Source organism: Venturia canescens, chromosome 5 (genome assembly GCF_019457755.1).
Source record: "Venturia canescens isolate UGA chromosome 5, ASM1945775v1, whole genome shotgun sequence".
Taxonomy (NCBI): domain Eukaryota; kingdom Metazoa; phylum Arthropoda; class Insecta; order Hymenoptera; family Ichneumonidae; genus Venturia; species Venturia canescens.
Window position 1 is genome coordinate 10,429,719 of NC_057425.1, and position 27,972 is coordinate 10,457,690.

The 27,972-nt window shown below is 38.2% G+C and overlaps 1 protein-coding gene across 6 annotated transcripts in view; it reads right to left on the minus strand.

Annotated features, from left to right (window-relative positions):
* Positions 1-27,972, minus strand: part of CadN (Cadherin-N) — a 108,096-nt gene that overhangs the window by 39,717 nt on the left and 40,407 nt on the right. For 4 of the 6 annotated variants that reach the window (XM_043420812.1, XM_043420810.1, XM_043420808.1 and 1 more), the window contains 4 exons: positions 27,366-27,556; positions 20,022-20,211; positions 19,009-19,191; positions 18,477-18,666 (listed from right to left, as the gene is read on the minus strand). In XM_043420812.1, the coding sequence (XP_043276747.1) occupies positions 18,477-18,666; positions 19,009-19,191; positions 20,022-20,211; positions 27,366-27,556 (754 nt within the window). Of the gene's footprint in view, positions 1-18,476; positions 18,667-19,008; positions 19,192-20,021; positions 20,212-24,940; positions 25,132-27,365; positions 27,557-27,972 lie in introns of all 6 variants that reach the window. The other 2 variants (XM_043420811.1, XM_043420809.1) reach the window with 1 other exon arrangement.

A 27,972-nucleotide genomic window follows, 5' to 3' on the forward strand; every position in this document is an offset into this window, starting at 1 on the left:
AAAGAGAAATGGAACCCAATAAAAATTCAATACCCGAAGCAAGGTTTCCTCAAGATGAGCGATCTCGTATGGAAAGGGGTTCGATCGGGGCAGAGAAAGGCGCGTAGTAGCGAAGAGGAAGTAGATAAAGTTAGAGAGCTGTCAGACGCAGAGATCGCGCTAAAGTGGGTTGGTACACACGACCCAAAACCTCTGAACTATTTATATTCGAGTGTGGTTGAGATCCCGGCAGTGCGCCAGTACCTATTCATTCTATACTCATGACTAGTCATAAATAATAAAACCAAAATTCCTCTAACACGCGTCAAGTTTTCCATTAAACGTAGAAATTTGTGGTTTATGTTTGAAATTGTTGAACAAGGCTTAACCGAGATCTGGTGTTGGTGTTTTGTTGTGCAAGTGACGGTAAACGTATACCGCAACAAATTCAAACAAGGAGTTAACTGAGCAACAGCGAAATAGGGAGGAAGAGGGTGGGAGGGGGGGAGGAAGGAGGGAAAGAAACAGCAAACAGTGTATACTTCTCTGAAGTCGACATTAATGCGATCATTGTAGCAATGTTTTACTTTAATTAATGACAGGGTGTTTGACAACACGGTACCAGTTGTTCATGCCTTTTGGCGTTAGAAAAAATTGTTCGTTACAGCTCGGTATTAAAATTTTCATTAGTAGTCACATACTTGAGTAAACTTTGCAATGTAATTTGCTTGGGTGAAATAATAATCTTTTATGAGTTAGTGAAAAATAAGAATTTTTATGATGAGGATTTGCGGAGGATTTTTATACGGTGCGAGGTTTATGAGAAACGAAAGCGACGACGAAAGTCTTAATATTTTCTGTAAAATTTACTGGAATGAGTGAAATTTACTCTCTCACTAAGATTTTATTAAAATGGAGTAAAAAAACAATAATTAATTATGAATACAAATTTTTAATAATGAATCAGCAAATACTGTCATGATAACTGATCTTTCCATGAAATTTCTCGATTTGGGGCCAGAGCTAAGTGATGAAGAAATCATTAACTCGATGCTGGACGTGACACTGGAGTTTGCAACGTTGAAGCACAACGAAATGAACGGAAAAGTGATTTGTAAGCGTCCAATTTTGTTCCCTCCCCAATTTACAATTCGTAGTTTTTCAAATTCAGTTTTTTTGGGGAATTACAAGCGTTTTTTTTCTACTCGTTTCGTTGAACTCCAACGCTGCAAACTTCAGCGTCATTACTAGACACAACGTTCAATCAAACGCTGTGAAGTCAATATGCTTTGTTGCATGAATGGAAATTGGAGCGTTTTCCTCCTCACTGCATTGTTGAGAATCTATATAAAGAATAATGCACCGAGATAAAAAATGAGTCGATTCAAAAAAATGTTCGTTGTGTATATTTGAAGAAACTGTGTCGAACGACATTCAATTCACAGATCCAGACAAAAATTTCGTTGGTTCGAATTCTTAATTTGATGGCTCAAATGAATATTTTCACAACGACGAAAACATGGTTCACACACCAAAAGTTTGAACGTGTTCGCCATGCAATTTGTTGATTGAACCAAAAATTTTGTTGAACCATCGAATTTCTTTGCTCGGTGCGACATATCGGAAAGCTTGAAATTTCTTTTGATCTCTTTGTAACAAGAGAATGGGGGTGAATATTGAAAACTAGGAAACGAAACAAAACTAGGAAAGCCAAACAAACACTTTAATGCTATTTCAACAGAACGATCGTGTTTCTTACCAATTAAAAACTGAGGAACGTTAGTAAACAAATATAGTATGCAATCATAAAGTAAAAGTTAATGAAGAAGAGGAGATGAGATTGCACATCACATCATTTCGTAATAAATCGTTGTTCGCCAGTTGCAACAGCAAGGGAAGCATTAAATTACAGGGTTAAATAGTAGGTTCTGGTTCGAGCTCGTGGCTCATATATACATGTATCTACGTATACACAATATTCAAGTACGTACAAAGGGATTTAATTAACGAAAGTAAGTGGGTTCCGAGTCAAAAGTGGTACGACTATACACAAGCCAACACGACCAAACGTTCTAATTGTTTAACGGAGCGTTACCTCTACTATGCTGTACAAAATTGTTAGGTTGACTTAGTTAGAGGTCGACAGGTGAGCAGAGTGAGATTGAATAGGAATAAATTTGGATATTCTACTGAAAGGAGTGGTTTTTTGCATCAGCTAGCACAAGTGAACGAGCATTCAGTGTTTATTTCAGCTGAGAGTGCTCAGCCCCTCTGTAGAAGGAGTTATTATTTTTATGCGGAATTGTTATTAATTTTCAAGTACTTTAAGGTCAATATTGATCGAAAGATTTCTCTTTTCTCTCATATGTTGTACTTACAATATTTCAATTGTTTTTGGAGATTAAATATTTGTCATGGGAAATGGGCCATTTATTGTTGAGTAATGAAGAGAATGTTTAAAAAATGATTTCACGATTTAGAGTCAATAACAAGGTACACTTTTTTCATAACGATGTCAATCTTTTCGTATAATAGGTCGGTTAAGGGCTGTCATTACTAGGGCTGGTTATATACCTGTTGAATCACAGGACTCTTCTCCGCAAGAGTGGAAAAGTTTGGAAGTAACTGGCACAAATGACAGACATTACAGGCTCAAAGAAGCTCAAGTGGTTCCTCGCCAATTACAACGTCATTAAGCGAGAACAATGTGCACGGAGATTTTGGTACGTGAGAATAAAAGATTCGTACGTATATATGGAGAGTCGTAACGCGGTACGCTTACGAAGATCTGCATGAATAAAATCGACATACCTAGATAGGTGCTGTTGGTTATAACCCAGAATAATTTAAGCGGATCGACCATTAAAGCACATTCATCACTTTTCTCTACAGTCCCACGAGCCAATGGGATTGAAAACACTGGAAACGTCCGACCAGAAAAAAGGCTTTTTAACAAACGTTGTCAAACGCACTCAACACCAGGAGACCACTGAAGATATTTTGCCAGGGACAGAGGAACGGAGCGCGATTCAGCGTTTTTTCTAACAATGGCACACTCGAGCAGAATTTTCCCCAGCTATAATTCAGGCTCCGCGAAAATTTAATACATAATAAAAAAAAAAAACAATATAATTGACAACCGACAGATTGAGTACGGCCGAGGAGATTCGCAGCCTCCCACAGTCACACGTTCGGGCACTATCGTTTGTATGCACGAAATCCGGACACTCGCATTATTTCAACATTGTTCGCGATTTCCATTGTTTCTTCATATGTTTATCGATCTTCGCGTACGTCGATTTATTTTTGTTTTTAATTTAAACTGTTGGCGCGCGCTCGAGCTCGAGGAAAATAGAGGTAGAGCAAAGAGAGAAAGAGAAACGGAGAAGGGTTGAAAGCGCGAGCCCGGTTGTGTGCTCTCTGGCACTTCTCTCGGTTTAGGGGTGCGTGTGATGGTCCACTATAACCGAACGGGGAGGTTGGTCTCCGGCGCCGGCGTCGGTGGCAGGCGTCAGCCGGAATCTACGTGGTAAGTACCCGGAGGGAGGTTTTTGCGGAAAATCGGAAGGCGCTGCTGGCGGCGCTCGTGGCGGGGGGTACATCAACCCCCGCGGCCACCTATTTCGGATATGGGGGCGAGGAGAAGAGAGCTTAGATTTGCGCAGCCGCGCCAAATCAGTCGGGGCGCACAATCCACCCTCAGTCAATATACTGTGTCACCACGCTCTCGCGTAGAAACTCTAAGGGGATGAAGGACGAACGGAGGTTAATATCTATGTATATATACGGGACTGAATACAGTTATAGAAGGAGAGAAAGAGAGAGAGAGAGAGAGAGCTGGAAAGACGGAGAGACAGACAGAAAAGCGTCGGATAAAAGGATATCGCAATAAAACAGAAATGCAAGCCTGAATGAGAAAGCCTGCACAAGAAACATTGAGTTTTGCATCGAGAGTTGGGGCATCCGCGGAATACAATGGACCGAGAGAGCTGGAAACTTATCATTTTTTTCCGTTTTCATTTTTTTAAAAAGATTGGAGAAAATAATCGCTAGCCATAACATAGAAAAATATGAATGAAAAAGTTGATTTTTCTTGATACACTGGAGAATTTATTGCACGCTTAAATTGCAGTGGTTAATGTTAAGCACGATCCCATCGATGGGTTATGCCATGGTGGCGATCCGGCTGTAAAGTAAAGTGGGTTCGTCGGGATTATTCAATTCTATTCTGATTGTGAATGAATATACATTGTCGTTGAATAGAAAAATATTCTACGAGTTTTTCGGATTATATTGGATCACGTGATAAATTCACGGTCCAGGATACCGCTGCTGGAGTTTTATCGACTGAAGATGCTCAGTGTACCAATAGAATCTTGACGAAGCGAGAGGAATTGAAGTGTACGTCGGGTACGACTCTCGTTCGGATGCGGGCTTGATTACGAAAAAACGAAAGAGAGAAAACCCGCAATTTAAGGCTGTGAAATAGATACTCATGCATATGTACATAGGGATTTAATACACTTGTATATATGCAGCTTTTACGTATTTTAGTTTCGACTCGAAAGGGTTTCGGTACGTGAATTCTAGTAAGAAAAATAAACAATACTCGAATCGCTCGCAAAGAGACGAGAAAACAATGCAATATTGCATGCAGTGGCTCACGAAAAAATAGATAAAGAAACGAAAATAAAAGGGAAAGCGGGGCTAAATAGAAAATGAGGGAGAAAGAGTTAATGAAAAGAGAGAAAGAGAGAAATAGGAATCAAAACAGGAAAAAAGGACGAAAATAGAAAAAAAGCCAGAAGAATAAGTGAACAAAGGCTAAAGGAGAGGAAGAGACTGGGCGAAGTAAGAGAGCAGGACAGAGAGAGAGAGAGAGTATCAGTTGGACGATTGGCATCGTTTCCAAGTTCTTCGAAATGCCAGAAGATTCGAGCTACGACGGACCAAAAGCAAGACGGATTAAATGCATTTGCTTCAATTGAACGAGATAAGAGCTGAAAAACGTTAGAGTTTGGCTATTCGTGGCCGACGGGTGAGATTCAACGTGAGATGAAGATATGGGTAAAAAGAGATCTTTTCTTGAATATGGCGCGGTTATCTCTTCGAGGATATGTGTCCCCCATTCGCCCTCTTTCCCGTTTTTATAACCTGCACGAGAAAACTTCGTATTTCAAACTCAATCTCGTAACCGCGATTTTATCCTGTTTAAACTATCACTCTTGCTGCAGCAGAAATTTGAACCTGGACAAATTTTTGTTGTCTCTCTCTCTCTCTCTCTCTCTCGTGTCTAATCAATATTGGATAATCGAAAATTTAATTTCCTTCGCAATTGATGGATCGACGAGCAACAACTTCTTGTCTTAGTCTTTTACAATTGAATGATTAAATAAAATGATTTACTAATTTGTCGGCTTCGTCTCTGACACATTTTGCAATTGAATCAATTAAATGTTAATGAGCGATTTATTTTCGTACTCCTAATGATCAATTTTCCCAACCACACGAACGATCCTCTCTTTGAATTAAATTGAGAAGAGACATCGTGGCAGGGCTCATAACAATCGAGCTCATCGCTTCGATGATTTAATTGGTTTATCCCGAGAATAAGTCACTTTCGCTGTGAGATTAGTTATTGGCATTTCAGTTTATCCTATAAACGTACGAGCGTTTAACACCGTTACGAGAGAATTTACATAGTGCACGAGCTGTATATGTATATGTTTGTATATGGATTTGGTTTATACATTATGTACGAGGGGATGCTTTTGTAACTCGGCTATTGCACCCACTTCTCAATGTTCATGTGACTCCACCCAGGCATCATATCGAGATTTTTAATTACTGTTGCAAAATTGCAATTCCGGATTTTCCGCTCTGACAGATCATTAATTTCGAGCTCCAATAAAATTCGTTGTTTCAATGAATATCAAAGCAAATACTAATCTCGTTCGTGTCTCTTCTTAAATACGAATATTTTATGATGGATATTAATTAATGCACAAGCAGCTTCATATGTAAGTGACAATTTGATAGAAAAATAATGAAATTATAATATAATTACTTGAGTAATTGATTTAAAACTAAATTTACTTTTCCATATCAAATTCTTGAATAATTAACGATTATCTTTTGATCTCTTTAAAGGAGACAATACTTTGTCAAACACACCGCTAATGGGCAATTTCTATTCACGCGCGTTGGGCTTTCTTGGCTGATGATAAATGACGATAATGGTATATAACAAGATGGGCAATCTTGTGGCCATCATTATCCATTGTTTTCATGTGAATATTCTCCGCAGAATCAGCACGCGTTAAATTAATAATGTACGATGGAGCACTAACGGACTAATTGCATATTCGATACAGATGAACGTGTTGCTTTATTTTGTGGTGAAGAATAATTAATAATCCATGAATTTTTTTTCGTACTTTCTCCGATACTGCACAATCGTACCTTGAGAGTTGTAATTAGATAATAATAATATTTTTTCAAATATATGGTCCGGACGTTCGAAGATCATCGTTGCACTATTTAAGGTAGTTCGTGCATGAAACGATTTTCTTAAGAAAGTCTTGAAATTTACGCAGAGTATAAATGGGTAATTTAACGAAATTAAAATAACTTAATAAACGAAATTTTAAAGGTTTCGTCTCATTGGTTATTTGGACAAACGTGCTTAAATATGAAGAAAAACACGCAGAGTTATAGAAAAAAATGTATTTACAATTTTTAATTAATAAGTCTGGCATTAATTTAGATTAATAATATCTTTAATTAGGAAGTAAAAATCGACCCAATTTAGACACCCATAAAATACGATCCTACAGGCATGATCTACATTTAAAAAAATCAAAAAAAAAATCGAATAAACAATCCTTTTTTAGGTTATTATCTCCCAACTGCGATCGATACTTAAAAAATTCTTTTCAACCCACTTTACAAGACAATTACCAGAAGTATCCAAATTGTGTGATTGTAGACGACTTCTGTCGAGTTTAAGAGTCAGGTGCAAAGTGAACTGTAATATATAATGGAATACGAGAGTACATCAAGCAAGACGGATACGCGGAGGGTCGAAGAAACAATACATCGTAACTCTAACACGCGGAATAACGGTACTGATACTGTTACATTTCGATCAGTGTGTACGATCGACATCATAATCGTTTGCATATCTCGACTGCACGATCCTCTTAACTCGTTCCAGTGACTCGCATCTGTCACCAAAGCCACGACTAAATGGATTTGCTTTGGTCTATCCTACTGATCGGTTAAACCTATTCCATTTAGGCACGTTGTACATAAACAAGTGGATTAGTATACTCCGACCGGTCGATGCACCAACCCATTCATATCTGCTCCGTCACCAACAAAAGAACTTAACCCCTTTCATCAGACAAACGCGCTACTGTGCATATCGAAACAGTTCGCTTTTCTTACGAATTTCGAGCTTGGGGCTTGGCATGTCACATACAAGAGCTCACTAAGCAAACTGAGACCTTAATAAATAATCAGGTTAGATGCTAATCTTCAGGTAGATTATTGAACGGTTGAAATTAGCGTTGAAGCCATGAAAATTGGGGAGAAACTCGAGTATTTGAACATTTACATAGCGAAATGTAGAAATTTTATGAAAATGGAACAAAGCAACGAGAATTTTGCTTTTTTCTTGTGAAAATTCCTATCCAAGTTGAGGAGAAGAATATTCTCGGGATAATCACAGAAAGAAAAAAATTATCTGTACTGCAATAGACAGCCGGAACAACGTCAAACGTTTGGAAATTTTAATCATTACAAACTAGACATTTTTATGAAAATCAAATTAAGGTACAAGAGATTTTGTTCCTTTTTTCTGAATATTTTTCCTTGCACTGTCTAAATTTTCAAACATCCGACGTTCATCCAGCTGTCTATCGCAGTAACGATTATTTTTCTCTTCTTCCTGCGTTTATTCCAAGAACATTCTTATCCTGAATTTCGAAATTTTCGAAGTCACCCAATCCCGAGTATAGATACGCTGCATGCGCCTTGGTAGAAATTTGTCTTTTTCCTACACTCAGTGTCAAGACGCTGCCTCTTTTCAAGTTAAAAAATTTGATTCCCCATACGACGGATCGTGAATGAAATAATAAACATCGTAACCATTGATGGATATTTTTAAATATTTTCTCCAAGCCCAAAGTCTCTCCATTCGGGTATCGTTCTCTTCCGGATTCCCCCTGAAGCCATCCCATCATTTCAACCCAACTTTTTTCTCACTTCACTCTCTCTCAAACCCTCCGACACTCCCTGAGAGTGCAGCATATAAAGTCACATATTCCTAATGGTTTTATTGAGTTTTACTTAGCGAGTCGAAAGTGAGAAAAAACTACGAGCAGCACAATGATCGATGCGCGACCGGTGATGCCTGAGCGGTCGGCCAACCAAGTACTGAACTCGCCCGGGGCTGCTTACCTTTGGAGAGCCCCGTAACCGCGTACCTGCATCTATCGCTGCTATTATTTTCCTTGTTTATACATACAAATTATTTCGATTATATAAATACAATAGCTCGGTCTTCGGATCGTGTTAAAAAAGGGAAAATTTGCCTACGAGTCCCAGTAATTTTCATCGTTTTCGTTGTTATTTCAGCTAATTTATTTCAAATGTGTTTTGCAACTTCAGCATTTCTCTTAGTACGAGGCTGCTACGTATTAATGCAACGGAGATGAAAAAATGCCCAGGATCGATGCGATACGTTGTGAGAAAAAAGTTCACATGCCGAAGCACGGCATCCGAGAAATGAAACGTTGAACACGCGCTCTGGGAATTTCGTTCAGCAGCAGCAGCAGCAGCAGCCAAAAGAAGTCAACAATTTCTCCATAGCACTTTATATTCCGCAGGGCATTTTCTCTCCTGTTGTATAAGTGAGTAGCGCTCGCGAAAGGCTTTTTTCTAGGTATAATACACGAGGGGTGAATGTCGTGGATGATCGTTGGCAGGGAGCGCACCACAAGTTTGTCTCTTGGGACTGATCGTGATGGTGTACGTGCTCGGAATTGTGATTCGCAGTGAAATAAGTCAGTTTATTCATAACATTATGATAATTTATGAATGATCAAAGTTGAGAAATATTCCAAGTAATGCAATGAAAATGCACACGAAGTAAAAGTTTATTGCTTACTATTTTAAACTCATCACGATTTCGGCGTAATCGATAAATTTCATGGGACGGTAGGAAACTCGGAATAGAAAAAAGACGCCTTTCTTTTTGTCCATTTCATTCGGTTCGAGTGCGGACAGAACGAATTGAATGAAATTTCTGAAGACTTTGCCTCAAGAGCCTGGAAACATAAGCTACGAAATTTCTCGCATTAAGGTAGCCCCCGAGCCCGGTGATGCCTGCAGAAAAATCCAGATGGTCAATGCACTCGAGTCGCTCTCCCGGAAAATTCATTCTCATTACTTGCACATGCGAGAAAAGTGAGCAAGTGGTTTCTCACCGTGTGCTGTGCCCATTGTGGCTACTTTGAAACCGCCCTTCCCAGTCGCCTGTGTACAATCTATTTCAAAAGCAATCCTTCACATTTTCGACACATGTCTCATAGATCTCGCGTCCTCGATTCGAGGCCAGTCTTCGGGCACCTTTTTCTCCGGTGCAGAATCGCGTGAATATTGAAGAATCACTGGTAGCCAACGAGCCAAGAAGAGCATGCACATGCGATAGACAAAGTGGAAAATCGAGTGAGCGGAATCGAATCATACGCGGTGAGTCCTCGCCTCGTTGATGGTACACCAACGAGCAACCTTCCCACGTATCTTATCGCGTCGGCACGCTTTTATTGCGATCAGAAATTCTTCGATACCGATGAACAATGGATTTGGGAGAGAAATGGCAGAATCGCGAAATCCGCTAGCTCGCGAGGTCAGTTAACCGCATTTGAAACTATCTGTACGGAATAATATTGAAGCGGGGAAGCCGGGCCACCGAATCCTGGCTTTCGTCCGGCGAAACCAGAAAATCCAACCGACTGGGTGGCTCGGAATCGCGGACGCGTGGAGAAAGAGAAGGGGAAGATGGCGGAATACCGCTTGGCAGAGTGTCCATATTTCCAAAAGCGATCGATATATATGTACGTGCGTTTATGTGGCAGGTACTCCAATAACTGAGTACGCATGGGGCACTGCAGGCAAAATCGACCACTTTTGAACCTGATTTCTTTCGACGATTTGGCTGATACTTTTTCATATCTTCTTCTGTAGCAAAGAATTTTTTTTTGTAGCAAAGAAGACTCAAAAATAATTATGAATTTTTGAAAAATGGTGTTATTTTTGCTCATCAGTCATCAGAGATAAGCTGAATTGAAAAAAAAAATTTTGTAGTAGAGAAAAATGAATAGAAAACGAGAAGAACCTACTTTGGAAATTTCAGAGAACCTGTAGAAAATGTCAAAGTTTCTTATGGGAAAAGAAAGAAAAATTAAAAATGGCAATCACCACAAAGTTTTCGTTTTTTATCTAAACCCTGAAAAAAAGCGTTGCAGATGGATTTGTATGGCCTTTTGATAATTTCTTCTGCACGTTCTAAGACAAAACTTAAAAACAAAACGTCCCAATAAATCAATTTTCGAAAATGTTATGTCACTGAAGAAATATAAAGCCTTTTTTTAAAAAAATTCATAACCATTTTTCGGTAGGGAAAAAAAAATTGAAAAAATTCTGAAAAATTTCTTTCGTACAGTAGAAAAACATAATAAAGTTTCTGCCCCATCGAAAAGGGTCGGGCGTTCAAAAGTGCATGGTCGATTTGGCCTGGAACGCCCCTCGTGTATTCTTGTAAGCTCGTGTGCACTCCCAACAAACCAAATACACGTCAATTTATACGAGCTTGTAATACGTATACAGAAATTTGGTATACCTCGCCGGACTCGCGGGTGCATAGCGGAGTGTCGACGGCCCTACGTATCAAATCCAGTACGAAATACGCCACTCAACACTCTCCATAAATACGCATGTGTTAAAATACATGCGCAGATGTGAGGCGACGAATTTTATTAGCTTCTGACACTCCGCGTAAATTTACACGAGTATCGAGAAAAATATAAATAAATCGAAGCCTTGACTCTGCGAACGATACATTTTTTCATGACATTTTTATCATGGCGATGCTCTAGAAAAAGAGATAAATGAATCGATGGTCGTTTCAAAAAGAGTGTCTTGCCTTGGGGCTAGAAATTCGAGGGAGCAAAAAAATGATTCGTCCGAATGAAAAAACTCTTGACGTATCGACTTCCCATCGAACGGAACCAAATAACCCGAGACAAATCTGATATTTGCTCTGTTAATATCGTGTATTGAAAAATCCGACGGAGTTTCTTGTTTGTCATGAGCCACGTTGGCCACGAGTCCACCAAACGTTATTCTCATATCTAGGATTCGTTGAAGCGTTTTGCTTCAAGTATTCATTTGTTCGCGTGTGCGGGTTTACTGCAGCAGCGGGATCCCCAGTTCCGGAATATTCGTACCTTTCGATTCCCTCCATACGAAAAACAGGCACGTGGAACAGAAGCAAAAGATAACAGCGATGTAAATAAATAAATGTATTCACGTGTATGGGGAGATGAAGAAGAAAAAAGCTATAAAAATACCGAATGGAAGAAAAAAGTGAAAAGGGTTGGTGCGAACTGGCAGAGGGTTGAGAACTCGGCGCCAAACCATACTGTCCTTGTAGAGTCGAGGAACGGGATTAATTTAATGGCTACAGACTTTATGGTTTTTCCGATACAATGTGTACCCTCGACTGTCTCCCCCTCGTTCCCTACATTCTTCCTTAGTGCACTTGTTTCGAGTAATTTTGTCAGAGGAAACTGAGTCGGAAAATCAGTAAAATCGGTGTATCCTTTCTCACCGTTGTTGCTAAGTCTTTTGATGACGGAAGGGGGAGAGAAAAATGTCCCTCGCCGATTCATCACTCCAGGATGAAGGAGCATCCTCCTTACCGCGGTCTCGCGCGTATAGCTCATCGAATGGTAAATTGACAATGGACCTTTTCCTTTGGAATTTCGTATTGAGAAAAAGGCGGGATTCTCACTCGCTCTGTTGCGGTATGGTATACGAGTGCGCGGTGAGAAACGCGATTGTGGTCCATTTGAACGTCAAACATTTCAAGTGGGAAGGAATGAAACAAAGCGCAATGGAGGAGGAGAAAGGGGGCACGGCGGATGGGAGAAAGAGCTTGTGTTCTTTCAAAGCATTTCGGATTGTTCGGTTTACGTGCATTGCCTCCCTATACAGTGTTTTGCGTCCATGTACAACCAGACACAGCTTTTTCTCTCTCTTCCTCTCCCTATACGTGCATGATTCTGTATAAAGTGATCGCGGGCCCCACTGGTGCTATTGAACGCGCCGAAGGGACTGAAAATACGCTTTTTTATTTTCCCAACGGGAATGTGCATGTGTCACGCGTGTCGGGAATGAAAATGGCCTAAGTAACGTCTCTCAGCACGCTTAATCGGGGGAGCTTAATCCTTCTGCCTTTCATGGACCATGTGCATCGGGCGTTCGACATATAAAGGTATTTCGAAGCTTGTTGTTCGCGGGCTCTCTCCAATCGAACCGGTTCAAATGAACGAGCCTGCAATCCTCGGCCTTTGTCCAACTCCCTCTATCTGCTCTCTCCCTCGCTTTCTCTTCCTATTGCATAGTTAGATACACCGAATGTTGAAACGTACGATTAAATTCCATTGTGATACTTGAGTGATATTCGTTATCGATCGCGACACACGAGCTTCGAGCGTTTTCCCTACTGCTCTCCTTCTCCCTTTATCGTCCTGTGCACCGATGCTCCACAGCAAGACTTTTCTTGCTTCGCTGCCATTTACGAGCAATAACTTTCCCGATACGGTATTTTTCTTCGTGTTCTCTAAAAGCCTCGAAACTATTCGACTATTCGATCCACTTATCATTTGTAACTACACACACGCTTGCCAATGAATAATTATATTTGCGCATTACAAATGCGCATGTTTTGTATCGATTATCAAGTTTATCCGCGTCTTCCTGATGAATAAATTGTTCAGATTATCTCTAAAATGATGGCACAACACCCTGGAGTTGGACAATGTGGCAGATTTCTCACGATTTTATTCCTGATTCTGTCAAACTCCAATACGATCATATATGTGACTAGACACAATTACTCGAAAGTCATTCGACTGTAACTTTTGCATTATTTCTTAAGTTTTTTCATCAGACGAAATCGAGCATAATTTAGGAACTGGAGCTGAACCTACGATCGAGCTGGACATTTTTTCCTCGGCTCACATTAATTTGGGACGATCGTTGTTTTCATTTTCTCAAAGAGCACTGAGGGATTGAATTTGTTCGTTTTATCATGTGGTTTCTATCATCATTGATGTTTTAATTATATTCTCGTACTCGGGATTATTCATGGAATAAAAATAGTCACCGTTGCTAATTACTGCGGCGAAATTGTTTCCCATTCCGCAGATTGAGCACTCGTAACTAATGCGTGTGACGAATTTCTCATCTTGCAGCCAATGTTTAGAGTGTAAATAATCCGACTGCTGACGAAATATTGTTCTTTATCCATAAAATTTCGTTTCAACACGAAGATAAATTTGTTCTTCGAATACTATATATTCAACTGAAAACAACGTCACAACTTGCGTTGTTGATCCAAGCATTATTCTTCACAGTAGGCAATAAATATCTACAAATTTTCAAATTGCTGGACAGTTTTCTTGGCGTCGTTGTACAAAACAATGCCATTTTTTATGACGACTAGCTCAAGCGTGTTCTAGCCACTTTGTCTAGATAAATATATAATCTTTGTCAAATGGTTAAAAAATAAAAATTTATCCAAACTTAGGCAAGGTGATTTTGATAAGAATGCTCATGTCATATTTCAATCAATAAATACTACCTTCGTCATATGTGATCATCGAAAGTCAACAGTTATATGTAAATAACGGCATATTCAGACGTATTATAAGCCAATCAGAATACCAATAAAACTCGTAAAATTCGATATTGTGCACACGGATTTTTTTTCAGTTAGCAATACATAGTAATAATATTTTTATTACGGAACGATTGGAAACGATATGAATGAATATTTATAACGTACAATGATAATTATTCGACAGAAGGAACTTTTATAAATACGATAATTCCAGAACGAACAGAGTCACTGCGATGAAAAATTTGAAATCACCGATATTCACAAGAATGTTTGCTACCAAAAATATTTAACGTTTTTGCACGTATTTCTACATATTAAAAAGTTATGTTTTTCAAGTTTGCCTACTCACGAAGTTATTAAAAAATAGTGTGAATGCAAATGTTTTATGGACACCGAAGTAATGCACTTGATTATCGTACAGCCAGTTTTGCAAAGATTTAGTTCATCCACCTCGTGATCGATGAATTTAATAATAATCATATCGATTAATTATTCTACTACGAGAAAATAAAAACAAAATATGTGAACTCGTAATTTGATAGGGGCTGTTTCTGTTCACATTTCTGTTCGAGTTTATTGAGTTGTAGACCGGAAGCCCCTCGAATATCCTACGCTGGCGTATGAATAATTGCGTTTTGAATTACTCCGCTTCTTGTATTTCCCCGAGTAACGAGACGGGATAAAATATTTTGCTGCGAGCTACATTCCTGCTCCGAAAATATAGCCTCCAACAAGCATATATTCTCACACGAATATCCAACAGTTTCCTTTATCCTCGATGCACAATTTTCCTTCTCGGTTTCAGACGATTTTCTTCTTCATTTAATTGGCAATACGTGACATTGAATACAAAGGAAAATTAATATCTCGAAGTTCTACAGGATCCTCGGTTGCTCACCGTATTCAACACAACAAGGGACTCAAGAGAAAAACTTTGCATCATTTCCATCAACTCGGACAAGATTCCTATCGGAATTTCAATATTTTCCGATATTGCGTTCAATTCCTTATTACTTTCGGAAACTTTGACGTAGTTTATCTGATAAAGAGGCACTGTTTTTCCTGTACATTATGGAAAAACAGTTGCAGAACCGGACAAGTTTTGTGACAGCTGGAGCGTTTCTGGACGAGTGAAAAACTACTAATTCACCTAATTCACAGAGAATATTTTTTGACACGTTTATCCCATTTATGTGAAACTGAATAACGAAAACTGCTTCCCCTCGAGGGCTCTATGGTGAGTGGTGAAACGAAGTTTGACGAATGGAAACGTGCGTGAAAATATGAAAACCATGTAAAAAGCTGTCAAACGACTAGAAATGCTGCTGCAATCCTGTGGCGTCCTAAAATTCAATTATTGGTCTCCATCGTTTTCAATTATTCACTTAACAAAAACGGTGGCATTTCCGCCCATCAACGGAACGTACAAACTCCTCGTTTTCGACGGAATGTTGCTGTACGAAATTAACGCTTTGCTTAAAAGTAACAAAATTTTACCGAGCTTCCTTAATTGCATGTCTGGATGTTTACAAACTCATGATATCAGTAAAGCATTCATGAATTTATAGCATCAATAAACTGATTTGGTATTCACATTCTGGAGCTGATGCACGAAGAATTTCAGAAATGTTGCGTTCTATTCCAATGGGACGTAATGATTTTGCTGTGCGATTTCTGATTGGTGTGGGCCGTGGAAAAGTGAGTGATGGTATGTGTCCCGTTGTTATGTAAAAGACTTGGATTTTTGGGTCTCAAAGGCTACACATTAGTGAAAAACTTGCCCCAGGAATACTGATTTCCAAATGTAGTGTTTGAAATCAGAATTTACGAATGTTCGTGGAGCGTTCGAAAGAACTGCCGTTCCGGAAATATCTTAGTCGAGCGGTGATAGAGGAATGGTAATGCATTGAATTTTTTAAGCGCGTTCCGCCTCGCGTTCCACTGGCAGTTACGCCGCAGCCATTCCCGAAAGTTACCACGCGGCGTAACGTTCGAAAATCGGAATTTAACCTGTGGGATTATACCTGGAATCCTGTCAGTTTATGTTACCTTATGGAAATGTGAAAAGTTGAACTTTCATCATGAATTTTCCTTCGCTTTAAAGATACTTATTCAGTGAAAAACGTTTGATCGTTTCTCACTTAAAATCCAGTGAACCGATAACGATGAATCTTGCTCGAGATGAAAGCTCACGATTCAAAGTACGTTCGTGATTTCACAGGATTTTGACTTTCTGTTTTTTATAAGAACAGTGAAAAAAGCTTCAATAGTTCGTTCAAGTTGAAAATTTGGAAATTCATCAGTAATCCGAGATTACTGTGATGGAAAAATTAATCTGAAATTTCGGGAAAATTACTTTTTTTTATGTACTAACGATTTCTGTTGGAGTTCCAAAAAAAAATATCGATTTTATCCCATCATATCATAATGAAGATAATAATGAAGATAATTTCAATGGAATAATGAAAAATAAAAAATTGAGATTTTTTTCTTTAATACTTCATTATTGAAAGGCAAACTAGATCATTTTTTTATATTCATGATGGACAGCGAGCGAAGCTGCAGGCACTGTCAGTCTAATATGCGAATAAGTTAAAGTATTTTTTTTTCAAAGATACCAGCAGGAAAGTTGTACAGTTCATGGGTAAAATATGAAATTCACTACCACTATATTGAACGGTACAATGTCTGATTTCCAATATTTCGAACTTGAAATCGTGAATTCTTTTGAAACAGTGCACGTAACTCCATAAGTTGTCTCGAACGTGTGGTCGAAACTTTGGAAATTCCTGAGGGAAACGTTTCATGCAATTTATTACTTTTATAGTTTCCAGATCATTGATGTAATCAGTGTAAAAAATCGGCTCGTATAAATACAATATTTTAACCAGAATTTCGTAGGAAAATTTTGACACATCGAAAGAGGATTTTGAGTCTGATTGATCGATTGTATTTCTTTGTTGGGTGAAAGTGAAAGAAAATAGTAATTACTCAAAACAATTAAAGAAAGTAATTCACAGAATGCGATCTCGAGAAAGGTTTTTTGACGTTAGAGAAACGCAGAGCATCGCCATATAGAAAAAAGTGATTATTGGAAATGATCCGAGAATGTAATTAATGAAAAATATAATCTGAAGAAAGGTCTCGCTGTGTAAGAGAAATGTGAAGGATTTATTAGAAATAGGGGATGTACTGGGATGGCTTGGAAGGTTTGTATTAGGTGTCGTCACGAAGTACACGACGTTCTCTTGCGATAATGAAACTTTTGGCTTGTCTCCTGTAGAGAGACGTAATCCTAGCAGATGCCAGAATTCGTGCAATCGTACCCCAAACATCTACCAAACAGAGTGTACGATGGATGTGCAGTAATTCCACTGTTCGTCGAGGAATTAGTACAAATCCTATGAGAGATTTTGTTCTCTTCCACCCTCCACCCTTTTCCCTTTCCCTCTCTCTAACCGTCGTGCGCCATCATAGAAATTAACGATGCTTCCATTTCTCTGATTTCTACGTTTAGCGAGGCTTGGTACAATTATTTCTCAAAGCGATTTTCATAATGACTCTCTCAGCATTGAATTGATCACTTCATGTTTTTAAAATCCTGCAGTTTGCATTAATTTCATTCGTTTTATGCCACAATTGTTCTACCAAAATTGATATTTTTGTTCTGAACGTTAAAAATCGGTAATGAAGGGGTATCCGTCGAAGCTGGATTCTAAAAATTGTATATCAGGATCTATGCTTCCTTGTGTTAAATTACGAATAATTGATTTTGGCCACAAATGATAATTCAAAATTCAGACAAAAACGATTTATTCTTTGCTTCGCAGCACTGGCATCAATGAAAAACCATTCACAGCCAACAAGTTTTTTCTTCGTAAGCATTTTCATGTGAAATAAAACTTCAACTGAACATGACTGAAACCGATTTTCGAATACCGAATGAAACTATCGTGGCAGAGGTTTGATGAAAGGCTTTTGTACTCAAAGAGAGTGGAAAGTGAACCTCCGGCTCTTCCAAGAACAGCTAAACCAATATTCGTCGATTTCTGTACTTTCCGCTCGAAATACAATATATTTGAGTTTTCAATAACCTTCTATTTTCCATAATTAATTAAATGCAACCTAACAATTCTCGGAAGTCTCATCGACTCGCAACCGGAGCACACAAGCTTCATGTAACCGAATTGAATCGATCCTGCCGAAGAGAGTTTTCAAAAGATTGACGACGTAACCAAATTATTGGGAAAAAGGTTTCCATCGCATCGTTTATTACTTCAACGATGGAAAATTGCAACGTTGTTTCATTTTCTCTTCCTCGTGAAGTTGAAGTGGTCACCATTTGTTGGGAATTAGTCGGATGAAAAAAGTGACAGTGCCATATGATAATGTGATTTATGCGCTTATGATGAAATTTTTTTTTGCCGTCACATTCGAAAAAGGATTAAAATGCATTTGTAAAAATTAGGGGGTGCGATTTCACGATCGAAATGTTCTCTCCAGCTAAAATATTGAATTCACGTACCTGAATTTGGCTGTCCATTGCTGTTCGGCCGCGCCGATGGTGCACCGTCTCTCGCCTCGACTTCAAGCGCGTAAGCTCCTTGTTTTTCACGATCGAAAACGATCTTCGTTGAGATCCAGCCGGTCTTGCGATCGATCTGGAAGTAATCCTTGCCCTCGTTCCTACTGCTGTTGACGACGTGGTAAGTCACCTGTGGAAAAAAAAAAACAAAACGGTTCTTATTAAACGTTCCCTTTCTGGACGACCAATCCTTTCCAAAATTCTCATTTTTTCTGTCTACAAATATTTTTCCTCTTTTCTTTACTTCAGTTATTTCTTTTTGATAAATTTACGAGAATACGGAAGCACGAGAAGTATTCATTCCAATAATTATCGGATTTTGTTTATTGAATCCTTTTAAGCGAATCGTGAAAACCCAAATTTTCATGCCCGCTGCACTGGTAAACTCCCTTAAATGGCAAACTCACCATTCTGTTTATGATATACGATAAGACTCATATTGTATTATATCTGAGTTTGTATATATGTTTACCAAGTTATTGGGAGAAGTTCCATCTTTATCGATAGCGTTTACTTGGGTGACGTTGCTTCCAATGGGCTCACCCTCGAGAACAGTTTCTTGCTCGCGCTCAGTGAACAATGGAATCTCGTCGTTGACGTCCTTTAGAATGATGAAGACAGTAGCTTCCGAAGCCAGTTGCTGGGCACCGTTGTTCTGATGGCCCACAAAAGATAAGTCAAACGTTCATTCAATGTTATCTTCCCTTCGAATGCATTTTTATCTCAGTGCGCCATCTATTCTGATACAGTATGCTATTAGAAAATTATTTCGTCATGCAGTAATTGGACAGTTTAATCGAAAAGTGTAATAACGTTTTAGCGCTGAAGGGAAATTAATGGAAGACTGAATCACTTTGTGATGTTTGACTTTATAAAAGTCATTCCAGTCCTTGAGACTCAATAAACTCTCTCTGCTAGTTTTAATGACTGAATGTTGATTCGTTTTATACAAAAACTATTTTTTTATCTACGAGCCAGATTCGGAGAGACGAAAAAAGTTACTAAAAATCTTTCCAATAGTTTTAGATCAAACGAAGGCACGTGAAAGCATGAACTTTCCTTAAATCAACTTTTTCAAGCCCCGAATAAATATGCTCAAGTCCACATTGGACGTTTAGAAACTCTCCTACATACTTTACTTGAGCAATTAATTTGGAGACACCATACGATTTATTTTCTTTCATAGTTTATAGCAATACTGGAAAATTTCGAGTGAACTTTTAAGATTTTGGTTTGCAAAACATCGCTAAATTTTGAAACGTTCCATCGCAGGTACGGCTACTTCAATTTCCACCTATTTCTAGTGGTTAAAGTTAAAAACTATTCGTTATTTAAACTGTCTGTCATTTATTATCTTGAAGAGATATAGAAAGGATATTCATGAACGAATGCACGTGTTTTTCACTCTACTAATCGTAAGTAAAAAAAATTGTGTCCCACTGCTACATATATTTTTTGATAGGGTCATTAATCGAATGAACTCACCTCGACTCGTATAGTCAAATTGTATTCCTTGATACTCTCGTAATCAAGTTGATGGTTGACTTTGACGTCAGCCCAGGTGACGTTACCTTCGGATCGTTGTTGGAGATAAAAAGTGTGAAGTTTGTTGGTTTGTGCAGTCGAGCCGGGCATAAGTCGGTAAAAAACCGTGGGATTATTTTCGATTCCGGAGCTGTTTGGGGCATACGAAGACAAGTGTCAATAAAATCTGAATTTTTATCAATTTTCCAACGAGTATAGCATATTGCTTTATTCCTTTAAAATTCCACTAATTTTGCGTTATTTTACGAAACGGAAACAGAACGGAGAACGTAAATTTCCCTACGATATAATATCAATATATAAATATATAAGAATAAATATAACATCATTTTTACCGTAACGAAAAACTAATAATTGTAATCATCATTATCATATATACGTCATAATGTTCATATAAATGAAAACGCTTTCAACAAAATATTTCATGCGAGACACGTGATAAAACGAATAAACGTATTACGAAAAACCTTCTAGTCAATTTAATAACGATAACACATCTAATTTACGGTTAATAAACGAATTTACCTAACTTCTCATTCGACATGTATATCCACAACTCTAAATCAATCGCAAACGTAGATTTTTCTGATTCGTATATCTTTCCTTTTTCTTTTTGGTAATACGATTGTTTTTCCTTTCATTTCCCTTCGTTCGTTTCTCAACTTTTCGTTAATTTCTTTTCCGTTTCCAACGGCAGTTAGAATAGAAACCGCCCCCTTTTGTTAAACCTCTATTAAAGCGAGAGAGAGAGAGAGAGAAAGAGAGAGAGGGGAGAGAGAATAAGAAAGAGATTTTATATAGATGAAGGGTGAAAGAAAAAGAAGAGCGAAAGTAATAGTCACACACGCGATCGTACACCTAGTGTAGAGACTCAGCAACACTTTATCTAGTCTAAAACAATCAAGGCAGCTTCCTCGACACGTATTTGTTTTCTCCATTTCGTATTTGACAAGTTTGTTTTTTATGAACTAGAATTCACTGATTTTGTGTGTTCCGGACAACGTACGTAACAATACGATTTTCGCAGCTCCATAGCCGCTCCGGGTGGAAATAATTTCGCATAGTTTTTCAGTCGCGAAAACAATTTTTTCACAGATTTTCGATCATAATTGAAGATTTGATACTAATAATAGGGCAGAGGATTTTGAAAATGTTTTTTCCATTGGAAATATCCATGCTGGTAACCGTTTTAAATTAAGAACCTGCGAACTTTGACGAACTTTTCGATTTTGGAAAATGGAAGTACGATTTCTGCAATGAAACTTTTGACCGATAGAAAAAAAAACGGAGTAAAATGTTTCATCCGATTTTGGACAAAAAATTACGTTCGAACGGCAACTCGTGAATGCCAAGTGTACTTTATATAATCTCATCTTCAAGTTTTATTGTTAGTCGCTCTAAAGCGTGACGTAAATCGCGTGCTGTTCGTTGCTTTTGCAATCACTTATTTATCGATTGATCATATGTGCGAGTGTGTTAGTATTGAATACACTAATGCTGCGGTGTGTTGAACAATGGTACGAAGAAACGTTTATCCTAATTGGTAAAAAAGGCAAGTCGGAATGTCGACGTAACCCGTAAGCCCAGTTTTGCTCAAGTACAGAACTCGTTGCGACGCATTTAACTGCATTGCTGGCTTGTGTATGAGACTTTGGAGAAGGAAAGTGGTAGAGCGGATGAGAGGACGGAAAGATTGGGTCAAGAAAGAGCTACACAGATATATTTTAGGGTCTGATAGATTTTGCAAAAGAGAAAAGACAGTTAAAGAGTCAAGAGGAAGGAAAAATAGAATGAAAAGTAGTATGAGGGCCGGGTCTAGACCAAGTACTGAGGATAATTAACCATAAATTCCCAGGAATTAATGTGACAGTATAAGACAAGTCCACGGATCACCATCTTCAGCAATTCATACATAAATATATACTTTTAATTATTAATATATGAGGATCCCAATGGAATCCAGATTCAGTCATTTTGCTATTTATGCGATCATTGAATATGAAAATTTTCAACTATTTCGTTCAGATACTTTTTCAATGAAGACACAATTTCAGATTCCAAGGAATCGAGTGCTTCTGTGGATCCATGTTATCGAAAGAGTTGATTGAGTTCAAATTTTCATCGACTAGCTAATCTCGTCCATTAGCAATGGTATATTAAGTAAACGAAGTAATTGTAAATTACTGAGAAAATCAAGGTATTATGAGTCACCTAAAAATTGAAGTAATTTGAAGTTACCTGAGTGATTGAAAAACCGTTAATAACTTCAGATATTGAGCCATTCAGAGCTACTCTAAATATTTGGTAATTGCTCTATTCCAAGTGAACATTATTATTTTTAATGAGCTTTGACCTGCTTTTAGATAAATTAAAGATTGTTGAAAAAATGCAGTTGTAACGATTTACACATATTTTGTAGGAGTTCGTAAAAGTAGTGATAAAACAGCATCTCAAGAATCGCTTTGACACATTTTTTTAGTAAACTGCACGTCTAATTGGTTCAAAAACGAATGTTGTAGCGAATTACATTTAATTTGATAACAGAAAGAATATTTTTGATGCCACTTTTGAGGATGAAATGACTCGTTTAACCATATTTATATTTATATATGTGTACATACTTGTGAATATTTCTTTATGCTAATTTCCAGACCCGATTTTCTTCGCACATCAATATAATAATACTTGATAGATTAGCACGCACTGCGTTGCAGTTCAAGGCGACACAGCGCATCTCTAATGTTGAAAGAACGACGCCACGGTGTTGATTTGTAATTATTTTCGAATGAAATGAAACGAATTAAAAGAAAAAAACAAAATAATATGCTTTCGTTGTTCTTTCGAAATCTACGAAAACACTACGGCCTCGAAAACACTAAACTCAACGCAATGATAAAGCCAACTGACGAAACATGCCCAAAAATTAATACGGCATTCAGTATAATGGTCGACGTTCTATATTCAATACGCTAATTTTTGCGGCAAAAATGTATTGAAAGAAAAAAACGAGAATGTCAAAAACCGAAAAGTTTCTTCGGCGTGTAATTATATTTACTTTTTCTTAAGCTATCGTCAGAAATGAATTTTACGACGATGACGAGAGAAAAAAACGCTTGCGGAGGCAAACCAACAGAATTTCGCTCGCCTTCGATCTCGCCTCTACTTTCAACAAACAAGTACAGGTATATCGTAGGGATACACAAATATTGAAACACGACGATATTCAATACGACTCGTCATACTTGAAACCAATAAAATCAAAAATTCTTCAACCAATGCTATTTTCCTCGGATCTGCAGGCAATATATTCCTCAATAAAATAATACTCAAGATATTGTAGGCAAATCTGAGTTTTAAAAAACATAAAAATTCGTCAATTTTGAAAAATGCCAATGATCATAACATTGTTTTTTCGTGGTTTATATTTAAAGGATGTAATAGGATCGTATTATGAGGTTTTGTCAGGAAGCATCTATGTCGAAGCATGCCCAAAAAATGCTTACGGCACATATAGTTTATGTATCAAACTATTAATAAATATGTTGGGAAAATTTGAATGCGATTTTCCATCACCTTACTAATATATATATGTATATATTTATATATATATATTGTTTTTGTTTGGCTTCTAATTCATTGCTTTGTCGACATGTATATTTTGCCACGGAAGAGGTGAACAGACGATTACAGAGAGAGAGAGAAAGAAAGGGAAAGAGAGAGAGAGAGAAAGAGAGAGAGAGAGAGAGAAGATGGAAGAGTCGGGGGCAAATGGTGTGAGCGATATATCGTGAGAGTGTCGGTGAGTAAAGTTGGTGAAGTCATTAGCAGTGATTGATGATGGGTTCTTTTTTAAAAAATAGCAAAAGAGTTTACCCAGTGTACAGAGTCGAGATGATTGTTTGGAAAACCATTAATTATATGCAAAAATACCCAACCAATTTGCCGATAGGTGGAAAAATGATGACCGTCCCAGTCCCAAGTTTTGTGAGGAAAATATGATTGTGCTTTGGGTAATTTAGGGATGTGTCTGCAGATCTTGTATTTGCACAGGGAATAATGAATTTAGAGGATACCCATAAATTTTAAACTTTATCAAACGAAATTTTTGGTATTTTATAATTCCACAATATTTCCGACGGTTTTGATTATGGATCTTTCTCTACAGTTCGAACGTAACGGTGATAACTTAATGGGGCGATTTACTGAAATGACGTTGCCCCAGAAAATCCGAATTTGTTACTTATATATATGTAGAATGTTTCAGTTTAATTGACAATATTTTTTAAGGCGTATTAAATTTTGCAATAACTTCTACTATTCCAGAGACGTTATTCTTACCCCTCAAACTTTCCCCCTCCACGAAGAATGATTCGGTGCAATAAGACGAAGTTACAAGTAGTCCGTAAAAACTCAACTTTTTAAATAATTTACTAAAATACCGAAAAACATGAATGACAATGAAATAAAACGGATTGAAAAAACATTGGCCGAGGCTGCTATTTTGTTTTCAAGAATCAAATAGAAGAGACTCGTACCATTTTCTCCGACTGCAAACAAATCTCCAAAATGTGGTTCGTGGGTGAATCGAACATCAGTGAGGAATGAACAGAGAAAATAAGAAGAGAGAGAGAGAGAGAGAGAGAGTGAGAGAGGGAAAAAGAAAATGAGTACTGTAATGGTTATGGATGGTAAAGTAGGGTATGAGGAAGGGGTGAGGGTATTGAGATATATATTTTTGGTGGGGCTTATATCGTACACAATATCAATTAACGTGCACAAGAACAATACTGCCACGAGATTGCGTGCAGGGCGGGTTCGTGCAGCCGCACGGAGCATTTAACAGCTTTGAGGTGACAGACCTGGCTTTAACAGACACAACTCTAGCCCCCACGGGCGTGTTCTCATTACAGCTGATCGGGCCATACACTACGTGGTCCCATACGGGTGGATTATTAGCGCGGTCCACAACGTCAATTTGAACCTCCACGTTTCGTGACAAGGCAGGGTATCCCTTGTCCTGTGCCATCGCCTCCAGCTTGTAAGACTCGCGCTACACGACCAACCCCAGGTAACACAGTAGAGTGTGTGTTTCGTGTGCGTTACGACAAACGGAAAAAAGAAAAAACAGCGAAGGTTAGTCTTGACAAGAGTTGCTCGCGATGTATGATCGTCCACAGGATAATTTCTCTCTCTTTTTTTCAATCTTAAGATTCATCGGATCGTTGGAGAATTCAGTATGATCGGTCCCCTCGGTGCGCCAGTCTTCCGTGCTTCCCTTCGCATTCTCTTGTCATTTACATCATTCGTCTTCCGTTCCTTCGTGTAATTCGAGGCCAATAAAAAAATCTTAATCCTCCCGCAGCGTGAACGAGATCCGTGCCCAGATTCCCCGCGCCGCTCTTTTCCCATTTCCAATAAAAAATTAACAGACCGAAGCGAGAAAAAATGTCGTCTCATCACCGTGTATATGTGTATGTTTAAAATATATATATATATTCATCATATATATGTATATATATAGAAAAAAGACAAAAATCATGAGCTCCAACAACGTGTCATCGAAGTGGCGCACAAGCTCTCGAGGCTGGAGGAAGGACACTGTCTCTCGACCCCCATCGAGAAGTCCTCGAACGACGCAATCTCGCCGCACTCCCACACCTGTAGTATTTTGTGCCTATTTTCATTTTATTTGTTTTTAATGCTATTTATATGTGCATGTGTATTAAAGTATGCATATGTACGGTCCGTCAAGATGTTCCTGTACCAACATAGTTTTTTGTGTGCTGTACGATGAGTGGCGATGTAGCCTTTCTCCATCCTTACGAACAATCACATTTTTCTCCTCATTTTGTCCCGCGGCATTGCTTTTTCCGTTATAAGCTCGCTGTCAGTTTACAATGTTGATGAATTTCAATCACAGCGAATCTCGAACAAGAAGAAGAAGAAGAAAAATAGAGGGTTTGGGTGGGGATTGTAGGGCTGAGAAAAAGATGATGAAGAAGAAGAAGAAGCGACGGAGAAGGAACCCTGATAATAATGCATCCCTATTCGAACGCATTTATTTACGTTTTTCCTTTCCTCCTTTTTTACCGGCTATCGCAACGCTGCCATTATCAAGGAGCCTAATGCTTACTCGTTTCTCTCTCGGCTCGTGCCCTTTCGGACGCCCGTGTTCCCTGCTCGTATTACCCGCATCCCATGTCTTACCATCATTTTCTACCACGCTCCTCTACGTTCATTTCTCCATTGCCATAGGCGTCTCGTTTCTCGGATGGAAAAAAACACTCAAAATTCTTTTCTAACGCTACATTACGAATGAATTTTCATCCCCGATTCAGATACGTGGAACAAATTATTTTGGGGATTCCATTGAGTGTATTATGGAAATTTAAAACATCCGGATAAACCTCTTGCTCCAATAATTGGAAGTGAAGATCGATCATGATCGTACAGAAAATGGATTAATTACAAATTTTCATAAAAATTATTTTTCAGAAACGAATCTTCAGCTTTTTTCCATCGACAAAGCCTCGCTTTCTATTTAGTCACTTTAATTCGACGTACATCCAATTCCCAACGCTCCTGACGGAGTGTTACGTGTGAAAAAAAAACATCATCCGTTATAACAATGAGCGAAGTATACGTCAGTTATTCAGCACCCCCATCTACTTTGTCTCTTCCTCAAGATCAAATAATGCTGGTACACGTACAATTTATTAATTGACAATAACTAAATTAGAGATTCTGACGTATTTCTAGAACCGTGAGCTCTCACGAACACGCACACTCCCACGCACACACCGCGCTTAACCATACGTGCTTAGAGAAATAAATTTAAATTTTTATATATATATATATATATATGTGTGTGTGTGTGCTTAAATATATATATATATATTTCTATGATTTGGGAAAAAGTCACAAATGATACATGATACGTGTGTGTATATACATTGCCGAAATGAAAGATGAAGAAAAAGAAAGAGAGAAAGAGAGAGAGAAAGTCAAAAAGAGATTGAAAAATGCGAGTGAAAAAATGTAATATTGTTGTTAAAGAAAGAAAAAAGAAATATGAATATTTTCAAGAGTAAATAGCATTTTGTTGTTTGAAAACGGTTGTAGAAATAATAAAAGATCAAGGTAGATATATTGAAAGTGAAAAAGTGTTTTTTGGCATTGTTTGTTTGTTTGTTTGTTTGTTTTTTTTTCGTTTTTTAAACAAATAGAGCACTGCATGGCACGGCACGGCATGTCTTTTTCTTGTTCATGTCGTGGCATACAAACCTGGCTTTCACCGACGTCACTACAGTACCCACTGTGACATTTTCTTTGATGTGAATGGGGCCGTATACATTCAGATCCCACAGAGGAGGTTTATTGTTTCTGTCTACGACGTCTAACTCAACGTCCACGTCTGCGTACAAGACTGGTGTCCCTTTGTCGGATGCCCGCACTCTCAGGCGATACCTGTCTCGCTATTGGCAAAACATTGGCCGTCAACTTTACACGACAATTTTTTTCAAACCTGTGTTTGTGTTTGTTTTCATTTCTTTTTTCGCTCCATTTGCTTTTCTGGCTTTTTTTGCTTTTGCGTTCTTCTTTTCCATTCGTTTTCGTGCAGATATCATTCGGTCAAACGCGATGCCTCGTGAAATATTTTCAAACGATATTGAGACGTCTTTTTTACTGGCACTCGAACCGGCACTAACGATTTTACGATCTTAAATGGTTTTTGAAAATTTCTCGAATTCAACCTCCCGTTAACGCGTCCAAAGTTCCAAAAAATTTTAACCGTGACTTCAATTATGTATGTGCACGCTCGAAATTTGTGTGACGTGACTCGAGTTTTTAAAATTTTAGCTTTGGCTCAATGATATCGAAGCGAGACTTT